This window comes from Cinclus cinclus, chromosome 19 (genome assembly GCF_963662255.1).
Source record: "Cinclus cinclus chromosome 19, bCinCin1.1, whole genome shotgun sequence".
NCBI classification, from domain to species: domain Eukaryota; kingdom Metazoa; phylum Chordata; class Aves; order Passeriformes; family Cinclidae; genus Cinclus; species Cinclus cinclus.
In genome coordinates this window covers 10,421,529-10,439,820 of record NC_085064.1, presented here as the reverse complement: position 1 = coordinate 10,439,820, position 18,292 = coordinate 10,421,529, and the positions used below count along the sequence as shown (strand labels likewise).

Below are 18,292 nucleotides of genomic sequence, written 5' to 3'. Positions count from 1 at the left end.
TATATTATATTATATTATATTAATTACATTATATTATATTATTTTGCCTATATTTTTTACTGATAGAAAATAATTTTTAAAAGCTTCCTTGATAGTTAGTTTGCAATTAGTGAGGGTTTCAAGCAGCAATGACTTTGAGAAACATCCATCTTGTGTCTCCATCCACTGATGACCTCACAGATTCAGTCAGTCACATTTCCACCTTCAATCACTGACAGAGCTTTCTTGAAATATTACTTTTTGATTCTGTTTTATTCATTTTAAATGGACTTGGTCATTCTCCTTTTTTTGACCACATTTTGTACAGTCAGATAGATGATAAAGCAGGTTTTGTTTCCACTTTTCTACAAGGAAAAAAGCAATGACCAGCCTCACAATCCTCTGGAAACAGAAGGGAACAGGGAAAACAGAGGGAACTTCTCCCATCTCGCCAGGACCTCCATCCCTGCCCTGGCAAGGGCCATCACTTACTTCTGGGAGGATGTTCAGCCCCAAGGGCACCCCAAAGGTGACATGGATACCCCAATGGTGACACAGACACCCTAAAGGTGAGATGGGCACTCCAAAGATGAGATGGGCACACCAAAGGTGACATGGACACCCCAAAGGTCAGCTCCCACATGGAGAATGCACTAGCCCACCAGATGTGGGAAACCCTCCAGTGAGAGCTGTGAAACTGAATTAAAGGTCAGAATAAAGAATCCAGGGGAAGGAAGTGATGCCTGGCTGCTCTCCCCTTGCTCCTCAGCCTGTGCTTGCTTTCCAAGACTTCCTTCAGGCTAATTCCCAGGGAGTCCTCTGAGCCATACTGCTGGACCATAGATGAGCCACCCCCAAAGTGAGAGAAGTTTTCCCCTGTGACAGATGCCCAATGCTCACCTCTGTCCAGCTCAGGAGCCCCCCAGACATGTTCAATGCCAGGCAGTGCCAACTGGAAAAAAACTGCCAGGAATGAGGGTATTTCATCTTGAAATGCCACTGGCAGAGCTGGGGCACTGGGCCAGCCTGGTGGGACCATGGAGCCTGGCAGGGGCTGTGCATGGCCAGCACTGGGAGCAGTGACAGCATCAGCACCACAGCGGTTCCCACCCTCACTAGGATGTGCTTTTACATGGCAGGATGAGTTCCATCTAAGGAATAAAACTTTGACAGTGCTTTCCAGGCCCTGGAGAGGACAGAAGGCCACAGCCCAGGGCAGACCCACCTCAGCATGTCCCTCTGCAGAGCGGGAGCAGTACAGACACCTCTCAGTGGGATTACAAGGACTGGGGTGCTCGGACACCTCTGTCCTCTCCTTCTGAAGAACAGAAGGGTCTGCACAGCCCAAGGTCTCCATCCAAGAGCATCACCCTGGGGGCACTCAGCTAGAACTCCCCACACCACACACGAGGCACCTGCTTTCAGTCCCCAAGGCCAGGACAAGGCCAGACTCCCACATCCATCCTTCCAGCTACATCCAAAAAGGGCTGCGTGGACACTGGGCCCTGACAGCTCCCACCCATCCCTGCTGTGCAGCCACCCTTGGCCACTGTTTCTCCAGCACGGAGAGCACATCTGAGCAGGGCTGCACCCACATCCCAGCCACCACATCCCAGAGCCCAGCCGTACCTGCTGGAAGAGCTCCTCCGCCCGCTGCTGTTGCTCTCGTCAGCCTAGGAGACCAAAACAGAAAAGCTGGTGAGGTTCAGAAGGACGAGGCTGCTCTGCAGCTCCTCCTGCCCTGGCTGCGCCCAAACTCTGGGCTCTCCAGGAGCTCCAGACATGCCTGGAGCCCGGCTCTGAGCCCGGGGTGCCAGGGCTGGGCAGGGGCTGAGCCCCAGCCCCACCATGGGGGCTCCTCCAGAGCTGTCCCCTCTGTCACTCCCCTGCAGCCCAAGTCTCAAACAAGGATCCCTGGGACACAAAACCGTGGCCAGGTGGGAAATCAGGAATGGCCAAATGGCCCCGCTCTGGGCTGCAGGGGTAGCCCAACACCTCCACTCATTAGCCCCGTGCTCTAATTAGCCCCTGCAGGCCCTGGGAGGGCTGAGCAAGGAGGGCCCGGGGTCTCCTCTTGCCTCCTTCCCCAGCTCACTGATGAGAGCCTTCCTTGGAAAGACAATATTATTCCAATCCCAGAAATTTTATTTCTGAATTTGTGCAAATACAAGTTAAAAGATATTAGCTGCATTTCACATTTTGTGCAAATGGCAGAAACAGGCAATTCATGTGCAGCAGGATGGGGGCCAGCCAACGATTTTGATAAAATAAACCCTTTTTTAATTTAAATGCTAATGCACTGAATTAAAATTTAATAACTGAGGAAATTGAAAAGCCGAGCAGGAATATTGGAAATAAATCCAAGCAGAAACAGCTGAAATTAAAAATTCTAGAGAGTGGGAGGATAGCAGCTAAGCTGTCTTATATGATTACATTTTTTTTTCCTTTTTTTTTTTTTTTCAGAATGAAGGGGGGAAGGAAAAAAAATCCTATCTTTGGCTGGCTGTAGGGCAGTAAATCGAGAGTGCTGTGATTTATTGCTCAATTTTCCTGAGGGAAAAAGGCTTTCTTTCATGCTGAAATATTTCATAAATTTCAAGCCAGCATAAATTCTTAATTTAAAAGTTATGGAGGTCACATTTAGTGCACTGGTGCAATTCTGAAATCTTAAAGGAATAGCAACCAAAAAAAAAATTGCAATTTGATTTTATTTTTTAAAATTCTTTTGTAAAATTTTCTTCAAAGGGATTCTTCAAGTTACACAAAGCGGAAACACAACCTGGCTTCTGAAGGGATACGAAATCCACTCAAAATGAAGAGAAAAAAAATCTAATTCAATTACAAAAAGATTTTTTATGATTATGATTATTATTATTATTGTGAGCCACTTGAGGAATTTCTGTTAAAAATTTCATCTCTCCATTGCCTGGGAAAAGCCAGAAGGGAGGAGCTGACAATGTAATTGCTTCTGTTAGATCTCCAATCTTTTGTGAGCACTGATATGTTCATTTGTTATACAGCTGTTCAGCTACAGAAAGGATGTCAGAGCACCCATAATTCAAAGCAATCAATCAAAAATTAATGATTTGTCATGCTTACACAATGGGAAAAAAAAGGGAAAAAAAGAAGCTTTATAGGTTCCTGCAACTGGTAGATTGCTCAAACCTTCGGGGCATTTACTAGAAGATTAGATTTGTGTGTACAAAGAAAGGGGGGAAAAAGGAAACTTGATATAGAGGCAGAGCAGAAACCTTTTGGGGTGCTGGGGGTTACTGAGGCACAAAATTCCCCAGAGATAGGAACCTCCCAATTCCTGTATGTACAAAGGGTTTTGTGCACAACCCAAGCTCACATCTTGTATCACTGCGACCTTGTGAGGCTCCTATCAGAATTCCAAGGGAAAACCACCTGCTGAAATATGGAACCATGGAATATCCTGAGCTGGAAGGATATTCTGACCCATGAGGATGATGGAATTCAGCCCCTGCCCAGACACCCCAACATTCCCCAGTGTTGGGGACTTCCCTTATTTTGAGAGAAAAAATGAGGAAAAAAGGGAACCACGACAGGTAAGGGCTCTCATCTTGATGGTTTCACATAGCCAGGATGTTCCTGGAGATGATCCATTAGACAAAAACACCAAGCTAAGCCTGAATGAGATCAGATCAAGCTGCTTTAAATGTTTCTGGATGCTGAAATAAACAAATCCACAGAATCCCAGAATGGTTTGTGGTGGGAAGAACCTTAAAATCCTTCCCATTAAACTCCTGCCATGGGCAGGGACACCTCCCACTGTCCCAGGCTGCTCCAAGCCCCAGTGTCCAACCTGGCCTGGGACACTGCCAGGGATCCAGGGGCAGCCACAGCTGCTCTGGGCACCCTGTGCCAGGGCCTGCCCACCCTGCCAGGGAACAATTCCTGCCCAATATCCCATTTATCCATCCCTGCCCTCTGGCAGTGGAAGCCATTCCCTGTGTCCTGTCCCTCCATCTCTTGTCCCCACTCCCTCTCCAGCTCTCCTGGAGCCCCTTTAGGCCCTGGAAGGGGCTCTGAGCTTTCCCTGGAGCTTTTCCTCCCCAGGTGAAAACTCCCATTTGCTCATTCAAAAGTAAAATCTATTTAAACTAAAAAATTCCATCTAAATTCTAAAAAGTGGCATCTGAGGACTAAAATACCATGAGGAAGTGGAAGGAAGGCTGGAAATCACCGTCTAACAAGAATGTGCCAAAATTCGTCAGAGCAGCTCCCAACAAAGTATCACCTTTGTGGAGGGGAACAGAAATCTCCTGTGCTCCCATTTACCCAAGTGATTGATTTTGGTGATTTCCTAATTTCCAATTGAAAAAGGAGAGGAGCAGAAATTGCATCTGCTAATGAGCGGGGAGGCCGGATGTGGGGTGCTGGAACAGTCTGGAGAATGTCACACAATCTGCCCCATAAAATCATTTACAATTCAAAATGTTATTCCTTAAAGTTGCTTTTCTACATATTGGGTGTGTTTAGGGTAGTTTTGTTTAACTAATGCTAATAAGTACCCTTAAAGTGAAAATGCACACAAGCAGAATGTGGTTTCAGGCCATATGCTCCTCCGCTTGAGTTGTAAGCAAAAAGTGAATTGTGATAAATAAGAAATATATCAGTCAACATCTCCTAACAGGATAAAGTGTCAAAAAATAGGAGTCTAAGCAGATGTAGAACTGACCTGAGAAATCCATGTTTATCAAGAGGGCTACACTATATTGAAAATAAAAAAGAAAAACAAAAACAAAAAACAGTTATAGCAAAAAAACCCCAACAAACTAAAAGCTATAAAAATGTGAAATCAGATTTCAGACAATTTAAGCATGGGCTTTCTGCCTGATCACTTAAATTATGATTAGAAACAATTATTAAAATCGTTTAGATTTCAGCTCCTATGGATGGGATGGGGGCACCAGGACACCTCCAAAGCACTGCCATAGCCTTCCCCAGGGGAAAAGGGGTTCAATCCATGCATTTATTTATTTATTCAGACACAGCCACCCTCTGTGATCTGCCTCTGAACCCCATCCCAAAGGGAGAGGTCCCTAGGGTTCTGCCTAGGGGGTGCTGGAGGAGCAGACCCCGCTCAACCCAGCACCTCTCCCACAGCACCTTCCCTCTCCAGAGGGAAAAGGGCAGAGTTGTTTGTTTAACCTGAGGGAAAAAAAAGGAAAAAAGAAACCTCAAACCCCCATCCCACTTTCCCCTAAATGCCTTCCCAGAGACAGCTGAGTAATTTTTGTCCAAACACAAACCACACGTTAAGTTTTGGAAGGAGCCAGCAGCACCCAGCATGGAAAACTTCTCCCCAAATAATTAAAATTTGGCAAAGGGAGAAGCAACTGAAAACAGGTCTAACACAGGTATGCACCATAAAAATAACTGCAGGTCTGCTACCTGCGCTGTCTGGGGTTATTAACTTCAGAGCCACAGAAAATGCAGGAAGTGCTTTTTTTTCCCCCACTTTTTTCCTTTTTATTTAAACAAAGGGCAAGACACAAGCAGTTTCCTATTTAATTTTTATTAAATAGGAGGGAAGAAAACAGCAGAGCAGCTCCACATCACACCAAAAATCTGCAGAGCACAAGGACCCATAAATGTGCCCATGCCTCTTTTTAATCCGGATTTTTGCTTCCTCCTGCCCACACAGCGAATCCTGAGGAACCCCAAGCCCTGAACTTCGAGAGAAGGACACAACGTTGATCCAGGGGTGATCCAAAGCAGAGCTGTGCTCTAAAGAATCATGGACTCATTGAGGTTATTCTAAGATCATTGAGTCCAAGCATTCCCCAGCACTGCCAAGGCCAGCACTAACCCCTGTCCCCAAGTGCCACATCCACACTGGAACATTTCCAGGGATGGTGATTCCACCACTGCCCTGAGCAGCAGTTCCCATGCCTGGCCATCCTTTCCATAAGGAATTTTTTCCTAATATAAAACCTATGCCTTCCCCAGCTAAACTTGAGGTTGTTTCCTGATTCCCAGGGCCAGGGCATCCCCTGCATGAATGACAAAGATCTCCACTGCCTTAGGCTGCTGTGGGTCATCCCCTCCTCATCCTTTGCCTTTGCCAGTCCATCAGGGAGCCTCCAAAAGGGATGAATTTTCCACTCAGGAACAAGACAGTTCCTGGGACTGGAGGAATGTGCTGCCTATTTCCTCAGCTGCAGCTTCCCCTCAAGAAAAAAAACAAAATTATAATAATAATATAAAAAAATCAGCAAGGAGGAAATGGGAGCTCTCCCTGAGGCATCTGCCCAGTCCTACAGCTGAGCTGAGCCATAGAGTGAGGGTCTGCAAAACCCCTCGATCCTGGCCATGGGGCAACACCCGGGGTGGGGATGTTGGTGGCAGCTTCAATGTCAGAACTCCTTGGCAGCAGCCAGGGGAATCTCACCCTTGTATTCAGCTACAGCCTTGCCCTGGGAAAAGCCAGTGCTTGCTCCCTCTTCCAACAGGGAAAGCCCAGCAGTAAACACCACCACCTGAGAGTTTTAACCCCTCTGAGAAGAGCCCATGGAGGGTTTGTTGCTTGAGGGCAGCAGAAGGCAAAGGCAGACAGCCATGGCAGGCACAGAGGCTCTGCTGCCAGAGCCAGGGGACAGGATGGCCCCAAACACCCAGGGACCATCCCTGAGTGACCAGTGACCACACCTGCGCTGCAGCACAGCTCCAGGAAGGTCCCCAGTGCCCCAGGAAGGTGCTCATTACTCCTGGCCATGCACATCACTTAGACCAAGCTTTAGGAAGAGGTGCTTTAATGTTGAGATTTCCAGGCAAGTTCATCCATGGGAAGGCACCAGGATGTTACCTACAGGGACAAGATCTGTCCCCAGCATCCCTGTGGTGACAGACAGAGCATCCCAGTGCTGGATGCCTGGGGACACAGGGAGCCCAGCATTCCCCACAAGGTGCCTCTGACATTTCATGTCTGGGGAGTGTCTGAGCAGACCAAAACCCATGAGGTTACTGAGCATCCACCTCACCCCTGTGAGCATCTCCAACACATGCAAATAAACGGCTGCTGGAGATGGTGGCTGAGCCTAGAACAGTTTCACAGCATCAGCCCAGCTTAGCCAGGGCCATGGTCACATACCCTTCCTGTGGGTGGCCACCACCCCGAGGAGGACGCGTGTCCAGGGGGACTCAATGCTGGGGAACACCACAGAGCAGTGACAATGCAGGATCAGCACTGGGGCAGGGCCACCCAGCACCTTCACCCGGGCTCCAGCCCCTGTCCAGCCATCCTAGGTGAAGGCAGGGCTGACCCCAGTCCCATTCAGGAGTGCCCCTGCTCTAGTGCCATCCCCTGTGTTAATTAGCCCTGGGGATCATTAACAGCTGCCCACATTCCTCTCTGATCCCCTTCCCACAGTTCCCACACACTAGGAAGCCACAGGGTGCCCCCCAATTACTAACTAATAACAAACACTAATGACAAACCCAGTGAGGGGGTGGATCAGCCCAACACAAAGGTCAGCACAGGAGGGGAATGATCCCCTCTGCTCTGGCTGTGACACTTCAGACTCAGCCCAAGGGCCCTCGCTCTGCTGATTCCAATTTTCTTTGTATTGGCAGGAGAATTATTTTTCTTTTAAATTTTTCTCTTTTTTTTTTTTTGGGGGGGGGGGTTGGGGTTTATTTTTTTTTTTGTTTGTTTGTTTGTTGGTATTTTTTTTTTGTTTGGGATTTTGTTGGTTGTTTTCTTTTTTTTTTTTTTATTTTGGTCTTGCAGACTGGGTATCCTCAGGCTTCTCCCCAGATTCTGTCCCGGTCTGTGACAGAACAAGTTGCACTGTGGAGGTTAAAACTACTAAAACTATAGGTAGGTAAAGAATACTAATAAAACCCCCCACAATTAAAGTCTAGAAATTCTTCTCCTTCAGTTTCACTGGATTTACTTCTTGTCTACTGTTTATTATCTTCCCATTTTATAACCTTCATCTCCTACCCTGGGTATGCTGCCTGCATCCACTCAATTTCTGAGCTGCCTCTTTAACCCAGAATTAAAAATTCTTCTGAAGAGTTTTAAACAGGGAAGGTCGAATTTCTGATGGAAAAGGAACACATGGGGCTGAAACTTGGGGGGGAAACACTAAAATCAGTGAGGCAGGGAAGAATCCCTCCATGATGCCCCCAGCCTGGGGGCTGCTGAGCCCCAGGAGATGGCACAGTCTTGCCCTGGAGGACCCAGGTGTCCCTGTCACCCATGCCCAGCTCCCACACTCCAGGTAGTCCCAGAAAGGTTTAAGGGCTGTGAGCAGTGGCCTCTGAGTCAAGGAAATATTTATATGAGTCATTTTATGAACTTGCTGAAAGTACTGGCAGAATTTGTGCTTTGAATTTCAAATTTTCTCCCCTGGCAGCCCAGGGAGATTCAAGCTGCACACGCCAGCAGAAGTAACTGAAGAAAGGGAACATTAAATAAATTTTAACCTAAAACTACAAATGTTCAAACCAGCATTAAAAGGCTTCAACCTCGTTTACTTTTGTTTTTCTCTGAAACAGTCATGAAATTAAAATTATGAATAAATCAATGCAGCAAATTGGTCTGGATTTAAAGAGTTACTCCTTGATTATAAGCAACCCAAAAGTAATCAAAATATTTTTTCCATCTCCTGTTGCTCAGTGCTTTCCTTACTCTGTTCTTTATGAGAAAAATAATCAAATTGAGGGTGAAGAGGAGAAAAGGCATTACTGATTACTCTGAACTCTCGTATCATAAAAGCTGGAAAATAAGAGTGACCGGGCAAAACAACAGAATTATCTGCATCAGGCAGTTGTTTACAGATGGCATGAGTTTCCCAGCAAAAGAAACAGCTGGAAATATTTTTAAAGAATAAATGTATATGGAATGAAACCTTGGGGGGTTGGAAGGCATTGTTATTTTTTACTTGGGGGGAGAAAAAAGGGGTGAAGGAGCGATGTGATAGCATTTCAGAAATCCACCCGTTTCTCAAGGCTTCCAATTTCACAGGAAACTCTCAGGAAATCAATTTTTGAAAAAAATTCCATTACAGGCACTTTTCCAAGTTGAGAAAACAAACATATCTAACAAGCTACAAACGCACATGGGGAAAAAAAATTAAAATACAACTTATTTATTCAGGGAATCTCAGTCTTGTTCAACACATTTTGTTCCAGAGTTTGGCACCTCTGACCTCTGCTGGAACATCTGATGGGGCTGTGAGGGCTCCCCTGCACACAAGGACTGCCAGGAACCTTCGCTGCACAGCTCCAGCCTCTCCCAGCTCCAGGCAGAAGGGATGGGAGGCAAACACCTGGAGTTGGGTTTTGGGGGAGCCACATCCCAAGCAGGACAGGCTGGAAGCACAGGCACAGCTCTGGTGTCCTGGGTTCATCCCAGCAATGTGGCCAAGGCAGGGATTGTCCTCTTTCCTTCCACCCTCGTGAGACCCCAACTGGAGCAGTGTCCACCTCTGGGGCCCTGCCACAGGAAAGTCCTGAGTCTGCTGCAGCCAGCCCAGAGGAGGCCATGGAGCTGCTCCAGGGCTGGAGCCCCTCTGTTCTGGAGCCAGGCTGGGAGAGCTGGGGGTGCTCACCTGGAGAGGAGAAGGATCCAGGGAGAGCTCAGAGCCCCTTCCAGTGCCTAAATGGGCTCCAGGAGAGCTGGAGAGGGAGTGGGGACAAGGGATGGAGGGACAGGACACAGGGAATGGCTTTTCCAGGGTTAGATGGGATATTGGGCAGAAATTGTTCCCTGGCAGGGTGGGCAGGCCTGGCACAGGGTGCCCAGAGCAGCTGTGGCTGGATAGCGGAAGGTGTCCCTGCAGGAGGTTGGAAGATGATCCTTAAGGTCCCTCCCAATCCAAAGCACTCTGGGATTCCCCTATTCTCTCACCACAGCTCAGCTGATGGGAGGCAAGCCGAGGATCCTTCTCTTGCACAAACAGCTCCATCCACCCTGAGTCCGTGCAGCCCCACACGGGCAGGGCTGGGACGGGGCTGACGCAGGCAAAGCCCCAGGCAGTGCTGGCAGGGAGGTGATGGCCATGGAGCTCAGGGGGGGTGCCTGAGGTGCAGCCCAGCCAGGAGAGCCCTGGAGCTCTCACAGAGGGCTGGCCGAACCCCAGCACCCATTCAAGGAGGGTACAACCCGGAGCAGCCGTGCCCTCAGCAGCTGACACACATGGGAGCAGGACATGGCCCAGCACAGCCAGGCCCACCCAGACCTGCAGCTCCTGGGGAAGCTCCAATCCTGATTCCTGAACCTTCCAAAGGACCCTGAGGAAAAGCCAGCCAAGCCTGTATATAGAGAAGAATCCAGAGGCACGTCCCCTCTGCCCATGGAACCTCAGAGTGCTGTTGGTGCTTCCACCGGCATGGACGCACGGATGCATCTCTGGGAACAGAGACCCAACACACAGGGTTGGGAAAACTGAAACCAGCCCCAGCTGTTCCAAGCTCAGGCTCAGAGGGCAGGCACTGGTGAGACATGCCCTGGCCCCAGTGGTGGAGCTCAGAGCCATGAGGGAAGCGCTGGGAAGAACTTTCCAGCACTTGGACATGCACTTCTTGGAGGAAGCTTTGATAAGGCTGAGACTCTGCCCTTCAGCCCTGCAGAGGCTGTGGAGTGTCCCCTAGGGAGCTGCTCCAGCTCAGAGCTCAGCCTTTTGGGTGTCAGTAGGAGTCATGGGACCCCAGACAGAATTTTGGGGTTGGTTTTAACTTTTTTTGGTAAATTTTGAAGAACGCTTTGGGTCCCTCCACATCAAACAGCACTGCAGAGTTGCAATGTGCTCCAAATGTTCAGCTTTGATCTGAGATAAGCAATGAAAATTTAAACACTTCCAAAATACAATTCAAGGCAGAAAATTTGATCTAGAATAGGGAAAAAAAAGCATAATTTGATAAATATTGCAGTGAGATGGTGTCAGGAACAGCACCATGAGGAGGTCCAGTCTCGGCCAAGGATCCCCTCCAAGGCTGGCACACAAGACCTCCTTCCAGTGCTTGTGGGAAAGGCTTTGCATTTACAAAACATAAATTTTATCCTTGTAAAATATAAATTTTATCCTAATTTTAAAATATTCCCATGCAACATTTATAGACAGGCTGTGAGGCTGAAACAAAACACTCTCTATTGGGTGGGTTACTGTGGGACTTCACCTTCTCTCCCAGTTTTGTATGATTGGTTTGTTTAAATAGCATAAAATGGTGGTAATTTTACTTTGGAAAGGGGAAAAAAAAAGTCAAACCACATCGGTCTAAAAGTAAGAAAGGGGAAAGGCACATGAAGCTGGGTAATTTTTTCAAACTTAAAAAAGAGCAGTAATTACAGGGGGGGAATTCAGAAAGAGTTTAGTCTGCCTGACTCCCTCAAAAACCAAAAAAATAAGAAAAAAACAAGAAAAAATACTAAAAAGGAAAAAAAAAAAGAGAAGAGGAGGAAATGAAGTTGGAGAAAAATCAGTCTGAAAGTAGAATTCTTAGAAATTCTGCTTGCAAAATAACTCCCATCAGCCAACCACAAATCCTATAAATATCACTAGATCAACTTCCTGAGCAGATCTAAACCAACAAATAAACAAACAAACCTCCAAGATTCAGAAAAAGTTAAAAAAATAATAAATCTAAATTAAAATGACCAAAAACCCCAGTAATGCCAAGCTGGTGTCCCCAAGGGCTTTGCTGGCTTCCCAAGAACAATGGTGGTTTGGAAAGTAAAGAGAGAAAACAAAATTTCCTGGTTCACTGGAGCTGTGAAAGCTGCAGCAGCATCTCCCCCTGCCCAGACACCCCAAGCACTGCCCCAGGGCAGAGGAATGGGACCCTCAGCCCTCCCCCCAGGCATGGCACTGGGAAGTGCAGGGTGTCACCAGGGACCATGGACCTGCACTTTCTCACTCCCGAATCCCCACCTTTGAGCAATTGTTTGGGCTAAGAAAAGGGTTTTTCAAGCAGTTTGTGGGGGACAAACCTCAGCAGGACCAACCACAGTGACCTCCCACTCTCCATCGTTCCTGGACCTGAAACAAATGAGGGCACAGAGCTGTTGGGAAATGAGTTCCAGCCCAAAATGGAGCTGCAGTGAGATCATGGCATGGATTGGTATCATTTCTGCTGCACCATTCACACAGCAGAGTATGACACTCCTTTTCAAAAACTGGAAGTGACACAGTACCTGACATTTAAAATTTTCTGATTCATACAGGCAAAATACATCCTATTTATTTTTTAAAGCAAGAAATGTAAGATGTGCTCAAAATCTAAACGAAGCACTTACAAGCCCCAGATTCTGTTTGACTAGAGCCAATGAAACCCAAAAAGATATTCCTTATTTCCTGGGCAACAAAAAAAAATTAAATCAATCTATTTTTCTTCCAGCTCAGTCTGAAAAGGAATTTTTCAATTTTTCAGAGCTTCAAGAAAACCAAGAATATCAATTATTTGCACAGCCAAGCAGAATGGACAGATTTGTCTTGGAAAACCTCCAATGTGATGCAAAAAGGTACAAATGTTCCCACAGGATCCCTTTCAGGGTTGAATTTTGCAGGCAGCACCATGAGCCCTCTGCCCATCTATGGGCCAGCAGCTGCTGCATACCCTGAGGAAGAAAAGCCAGAAAGTGCAATTAGCTCTCCAAAATTCTGCTGCAGTCCAGGGTCATGTCAAAGGATGAGAGAGAAATTCCCAATTGCACCATTAATGCCCAATTCCCAAATGGAATCTGGGGTTAGGCAGCACAGGCTAGTGCTGGACAAGGCTGGTTGGGTTTCCAAGCTGAGAAAGGAGCAATGAGCCCACAGATCTGTGACTCTTTGGACAAACAGGTGTCAGGCCAAGGGCTGTTTCCTCCTGCAGATGCCCCCAGAGAGCCTCTGGACCCCAGCCTGCTCACTGCCCTGTGAGCAGCAACTGCAGGAGATGCTGGCCTGGCAAAAGAGAAGTGTGTGCCACATTCCACAGGCTCTTCTTAGAAAAGAGAAACTGATGCCCACCTACACTTTATTACAGACACCTTGGGTGCTTTATTTTCCACCTGGCACACGGATAACCTGAGCAGTCATGGATATTTTCTAGATGAATGTTTGTACCCAAGGGATATGGTGTATCACTGATTTTGGGACTGGCTGAGAGCACAGCATCTCCACTGAATTACTCAAACATCTGAGAAATTCACCCAAGAATTGTCTTCTACATATAACACCCCAAGTGTGGGATTCAGTGTATGGGGAAACTGTGACAGTTCAAAGCATCTGCATAAAAAAGGGGAATACTGGGGTCTGTTCTCCAACCCCCAAATTCCATCCTGGGTGAGGGTCTACTTTGCCTTCACATGGTCCTAAACACAAAGGAGTGCACAGGATGTTCCTGAGTTTAGGGGAAAGCCTCTGGAGGGAGCCTGGAGCAGAGCTCCAGGCCTGGGGAGGATGGCAAGCCTGTCAGAGCTGCACCATTGCAAACCCTCCAAAGCATCTGCTTTTGTTGAAATGATACCTGAACTGGGGCATCTCAAGCTCCTCACAAATGCCATACACCACCTCACCCACTGTGAAACATCCCTGTGGGGTGAGCTAGAGCCAGCCTGGAGCCAGGACAGTGTTTAGAGTTCCTCTGAGGTCCTGGCAAAGCACCATAGTATCAGGCTCTGGTGGAGAGAGAAGAAGCAGGAAACCCAAAACCAGGCTCACAGGGTTACACAAGTCAGATGGCTCCAGCCTGTTTGGGCACAGGCTCAAGAGCCCAGCAGTGTCCCATGGACAAGCTTACCCTGCTAGGACACACTGAAGACCTGCCAGGACCATGACGAAGCTGGGACTGGGGATACCTCAGAGTGTGACACTGGCAACAGTCCCTGCTCTGTGGCTGGGCAGTGCTGGCTCCATAGTGACGCAAAGATCTTAGGGGGCTTTTCCAAACAAATTAATTCCATGATTCTGTGGTGATTAGCAGACATGCAATAGATGCTGCTCAAACAAAAACAACATGCTTCCCTCCATCCATCCCTCTACTCATCCATCCATCCATCCATCCATCCATCCATCCATCCCCCATCCATCCATCCATCCATCCATCCCCCATCCATCATCCATCTCTCATCCATCCATCCATCCATCCATTCATCCATCCATCCATCCATCCATTCATCCATCCATCTATTCCTCATCCATCCATCCATCCATCCATCCATCCATCCATCCACCCATCCACCCATCCATCATCCATCTCTCATCCATCCATCCCTTATCCCTCATCCATCCACCCCCCATCCATCCATCCATCCCCCATCCATCCATCCATCCCCCATCCATCCATCCATCCATCCATCCATCCATCCATCCATCATCCATCCATCCATCCATCCATCCATCCATCCATCATCCATCCATCCCTCATCCATCTCTCATCCATCCATCCATCCATCCATCCATCCATACATCATCCATCCCCCATCCATCCATCCATCTATCCATCCATCTATTCCCCATCCATCCATCCATCCATCCATCATCCATCCATCCATCATCCTTTCATCCCTCATCCATCCATCATCCATCCTTCCATCCATCCCTCATCCATCATCCATCCATCCATCCATCCATCCATCCATCCATCCATCCATCCATCCATCTCCTTCACTTCCTTACACATTTATTCTACAGATGAAAAACCAACAGCCAGTGCATCACATGGGATTCTTCTGTCAACTCAAACCCTCAAAAGCCCATTCCTGAGAGGGATCACGATAAAGCTGGTGCTTCTCACCAGACATAGATGAGCTCTGTCACAGGAGACAGCAGCCCCCAGTTCTGAGCTCCCTGTCCCAGGAGACCCAGACACAGGCCAGGCTTCTTGAAGGCTCCTCCACTGCAAGGGAGTGAAGGACAGGGAAGGTGAACACACAGCCCAGAAGCCAAACATATCCTGGACTGATCCCCCAGCACTGTGGGCAGCAGGGGAGGGGGGATTCTTCCCCTGTGCCCCTGTGCTCAGGTGAGACCTCACCTGCAGAGGCCTGGAGCCCAGCACAGGAAGGACCTGGAGCTGCTGGAGAGATCCAGAGGAGATGCTTCCAGGGCTGGAGACAGGTTGGGGGAGTTGGGGTTGCTCACCTGGAGAATAGAAGGCTCTGGGGAGACCTTATTATGGTTTTTCAGTACTTAATGGGGTTTTATAAGGAAAAATGGGGACAGAGATTTTAGCAGGGCAGTAATGATAGGACAAGAGGAGATGGTTGAAAACTAAAAGAGTGGAGACTTAGATTAGATATAAGGAAGATGGTTTTTACAATGAAGGTGGTAAAACACTGGCAGAGGGTGCCCAGAGCAGCTGTGGCTATCCCCAGATCCCTAGCAGTGTCCAAGGCCAGGTTGGACATTGGGGCTTGGAACAGCCTGGGACAGCGGAAGGTGTCCCTGCTCACTGCAGGGGCATTGGAACAAGATGGGCTTTAAATTCCTTTTTTAGTCCCTTACCAAACCTATTCCATTCCATTCCATTCCATTCCATTCCATTCCATTCCACTCCATTCCATCCCATTCCACCCCATTCCACTCCATTCCACTCCATTCCATCCCACTCCATTCCATTCCACTCCACTCCATTCCATTCCATTCCATTCCATTCCATTCCATTCCATTCCATTCCATTCCATTCCACTCCATTCCATTCCACAAAGGACAGTACAGTCCACAGTTCTTCAGGCCTGTGCTGCACCCTCAGCCTTTCACCAGTTAACCTCAGAAAGTCAGGCTCCAGCCAAGTGCTTGGCTGCCCCATTAAGATGCCAAAGCAGATCCCTGGCTCCAAGCTCTGAGGGGCTTCACAAAACTTTGTGCCTTGCAGACAGATTTTTGTGGATGCTGTGTGCTCTGCACAAAACCACAGCAGTTATCCAGCGCCACAGCAGTTTTCCTGCTCCACAGCAGTTTTCCTGCTTGCTGCCATGAGGACACAGCCACCCTTGGGCTGTGCCTGGGCAGCACAGGAGCTTCCCAGCCTTGGCACAGCCCCAGTGCAGTAATTCCCCATCCATGCTCCTTCCTAGCACTCACTTTTCCGCTCGCAGTGAGCGGCAGCGCGCAGCCTCACCATCAGTCTCTGGTGAGTAACTGCAGAGGTAATAAAAAAGAGAAAACCCTATCAGGCCACAGCTATGCAGCCACTGTGTAGCAATGGGAAGTGGACATACTCTGGAGTCTCCTGGGATGCTCCAAAATTTGTAGGGTTCAGAAAAAGGACATTCAAAAGGTAAAACCCCACAGTGCCCATGAAGATCTTAAATGTGACCTTCAGGCTTCCCTGCAGCCTCTAATGGGCCAACTCTGCACTCTTCACAAATTATCATGAGTATCAAAAATATCTTTACAACAGTGCTTTTATTTCCATATATTTGAAGCTGCTTTCCCCTTTTGTTTCTTCTCTAAACCGGTTAAAATGAGCATTAAGGGATATAATTATGTTGTTAGCTTAATTGCCTACTTAAAGCAGAATCTACAGGGGTTTAATGGAAGATTTGAAAAGGGGGGGGAAAAAGGAAATTGGAATATTAATAGATACAATTTTTAAAAGGAACCTCTTCTGGGGAAAAGTGAGTTTGGGGCCTGGGACAGAGTGTGAGGGGGGAGGAGGTGGAATCAACCCCCTTCAGTTTCTGTCATAAGGTTTTGTCAAAATGTAAATTGTTGGCCCATTCCTTCTCCAGCAGTCTAATTCTGCAGAATTTGACCTAATTAATCATTAACCACCACACTCAAAAAAGTATCCCTCCTTCAGTTTGAAACCTTAATACTATTCTTGGAGTGACACACTTATGGTCAGGACAGGGCTTGGCATCTGGAACATGCCCGATGCTGAAGGACCAGTCCAGCTGGGAGAACTCTTGCTCCCAAATCATCCAGCAGACAAACAAGCACTTCCATAGGCACAGGAGCACAGGACGGCACAGAACAATTGGTGCCCAAGTCTTACTGTGGTCAGTGGTGTCTGAAAAAGCCATCAGTGTGTGTATGCTGAGGCACAGGGCTGCTCAGTGTCCCTGTGAGTCAACCCTGTACCACGGCTCCTGCGTTTGGATTTGTACAGAAACAACGACTTCTGTGCAAGAAAACAAGCACAGGGCAAAGCCTGCAGAGGAGAGCAGGGCACTTTCAGAGGTTGGAGCACCAGCCCCATGCTGTCAGCAGTCCCACCACTTCCCTGCTGTTCCCAAGAGCACCGCGTGGCTCTGCACGTGGAGAGACTGAAGGCATCGGCCAAAGTCTGTTCAGTGCCCTAAATGCATCCAGTTTCTACAGCTTTTCCTGTATTCCAACAGAGTCACCGTGGCTGGTGCTGTCTCTCATGTCCCAGAACAGAGATGCTGCTCCTTGAGCACCTTTGGTCTCCTCTAACTAAACCCTAGAGATTTAACCTCAGCAGCAACAGGGCTTGTCAGACCTAGAATTAACTTGGTGCTGCCTGGCTGTCCCACCTCGGTGTCCCTGTATTGTGTACAGCTCCAACCAGAGCTACATCCCACACGTGGGACCTCCAGTTTGACTCAGAAACTTGGTTTCTGCAGGTTTTTGATGACCTTCCCCATGTTGAAGTTCCACGGAGCTGGAGCATACAGGGGACACAAAATTTGGGGGAACTCCTACTATCACCCCTCTCCAAAGTTTCACTGCCAGGAAGAGGAAACAGAAATGAAAATCCAGTAAATACAGGTGGGAAACACCATTCTGCTCCTGCAGAGATGGAGCAAAGCTTCATTCACAGCATTTGCCCTCATACACTCATGCACCAAAACCCAGCACCACCAAGGTCCTGTTTCTCCAGAAGGAGAAACAAAATGCTAATCACAAAAGAGATGCTTCCTATCCAAACCAAGAGTCCTCCCAGGGTCCTCTTCCTTACCTGCCTCCTAAAAGCTGATTTAAATAAAATTTTGAAATATCTAATAATTTTTTCTGCATTTATTATATTATGCAAATATTAAATATCCAGTGTGCTATTTCAAATATGTTCTATATCGTATAATATATAAGTAAAATAATAAAAATATTTCTATTAAATATATATATTTGAAATCTTTAAGAGAACTAGTTCCTGTGATGAGCAGCTGTTCCCCTCCAGTCCTTTTGCCAGCCCTGCATAGAGAACATTGCTGGGATTTTGGAGGCTGCTGGTGTTTGATGTGCCCTCACAAGGGAACATCTCACAATCCCAGATAAATTATTGGTGCACTTGAAAAAAATCAGAGAATTAATGTATTTCAGGGTCTCCTTGGAAACATAGAGTAAATGTGCATTGTTACAAAGTTGGATGTTATTAGCAGGAATATGTA

The 18,292-nt window shown here is 47.5% G+C and overlaps 1 protein-coding gene across 1 annotated transcript in view; it reads right to left on the bottom strand.

Moving 5' to 3' along the window:
- Positions 1 to 18,292, bottom strand: part of ZNF618 (zinc finger protein 618) — a 141,721-nt gene that overhangs the window by 77,696 nt on the left and 45,733 nt on the right. The window contains exon 2 of the mRNA XM_062505598.1: positions 1,609 to 1,652. Coding sequence (XP_062361582.1) covers positions 1,609 to 1,652 — 44 coding nt within the window. The remainder of the gene's footprint in view (positions 1 to 1,608; positions 1,653 to 18,292) is intronic.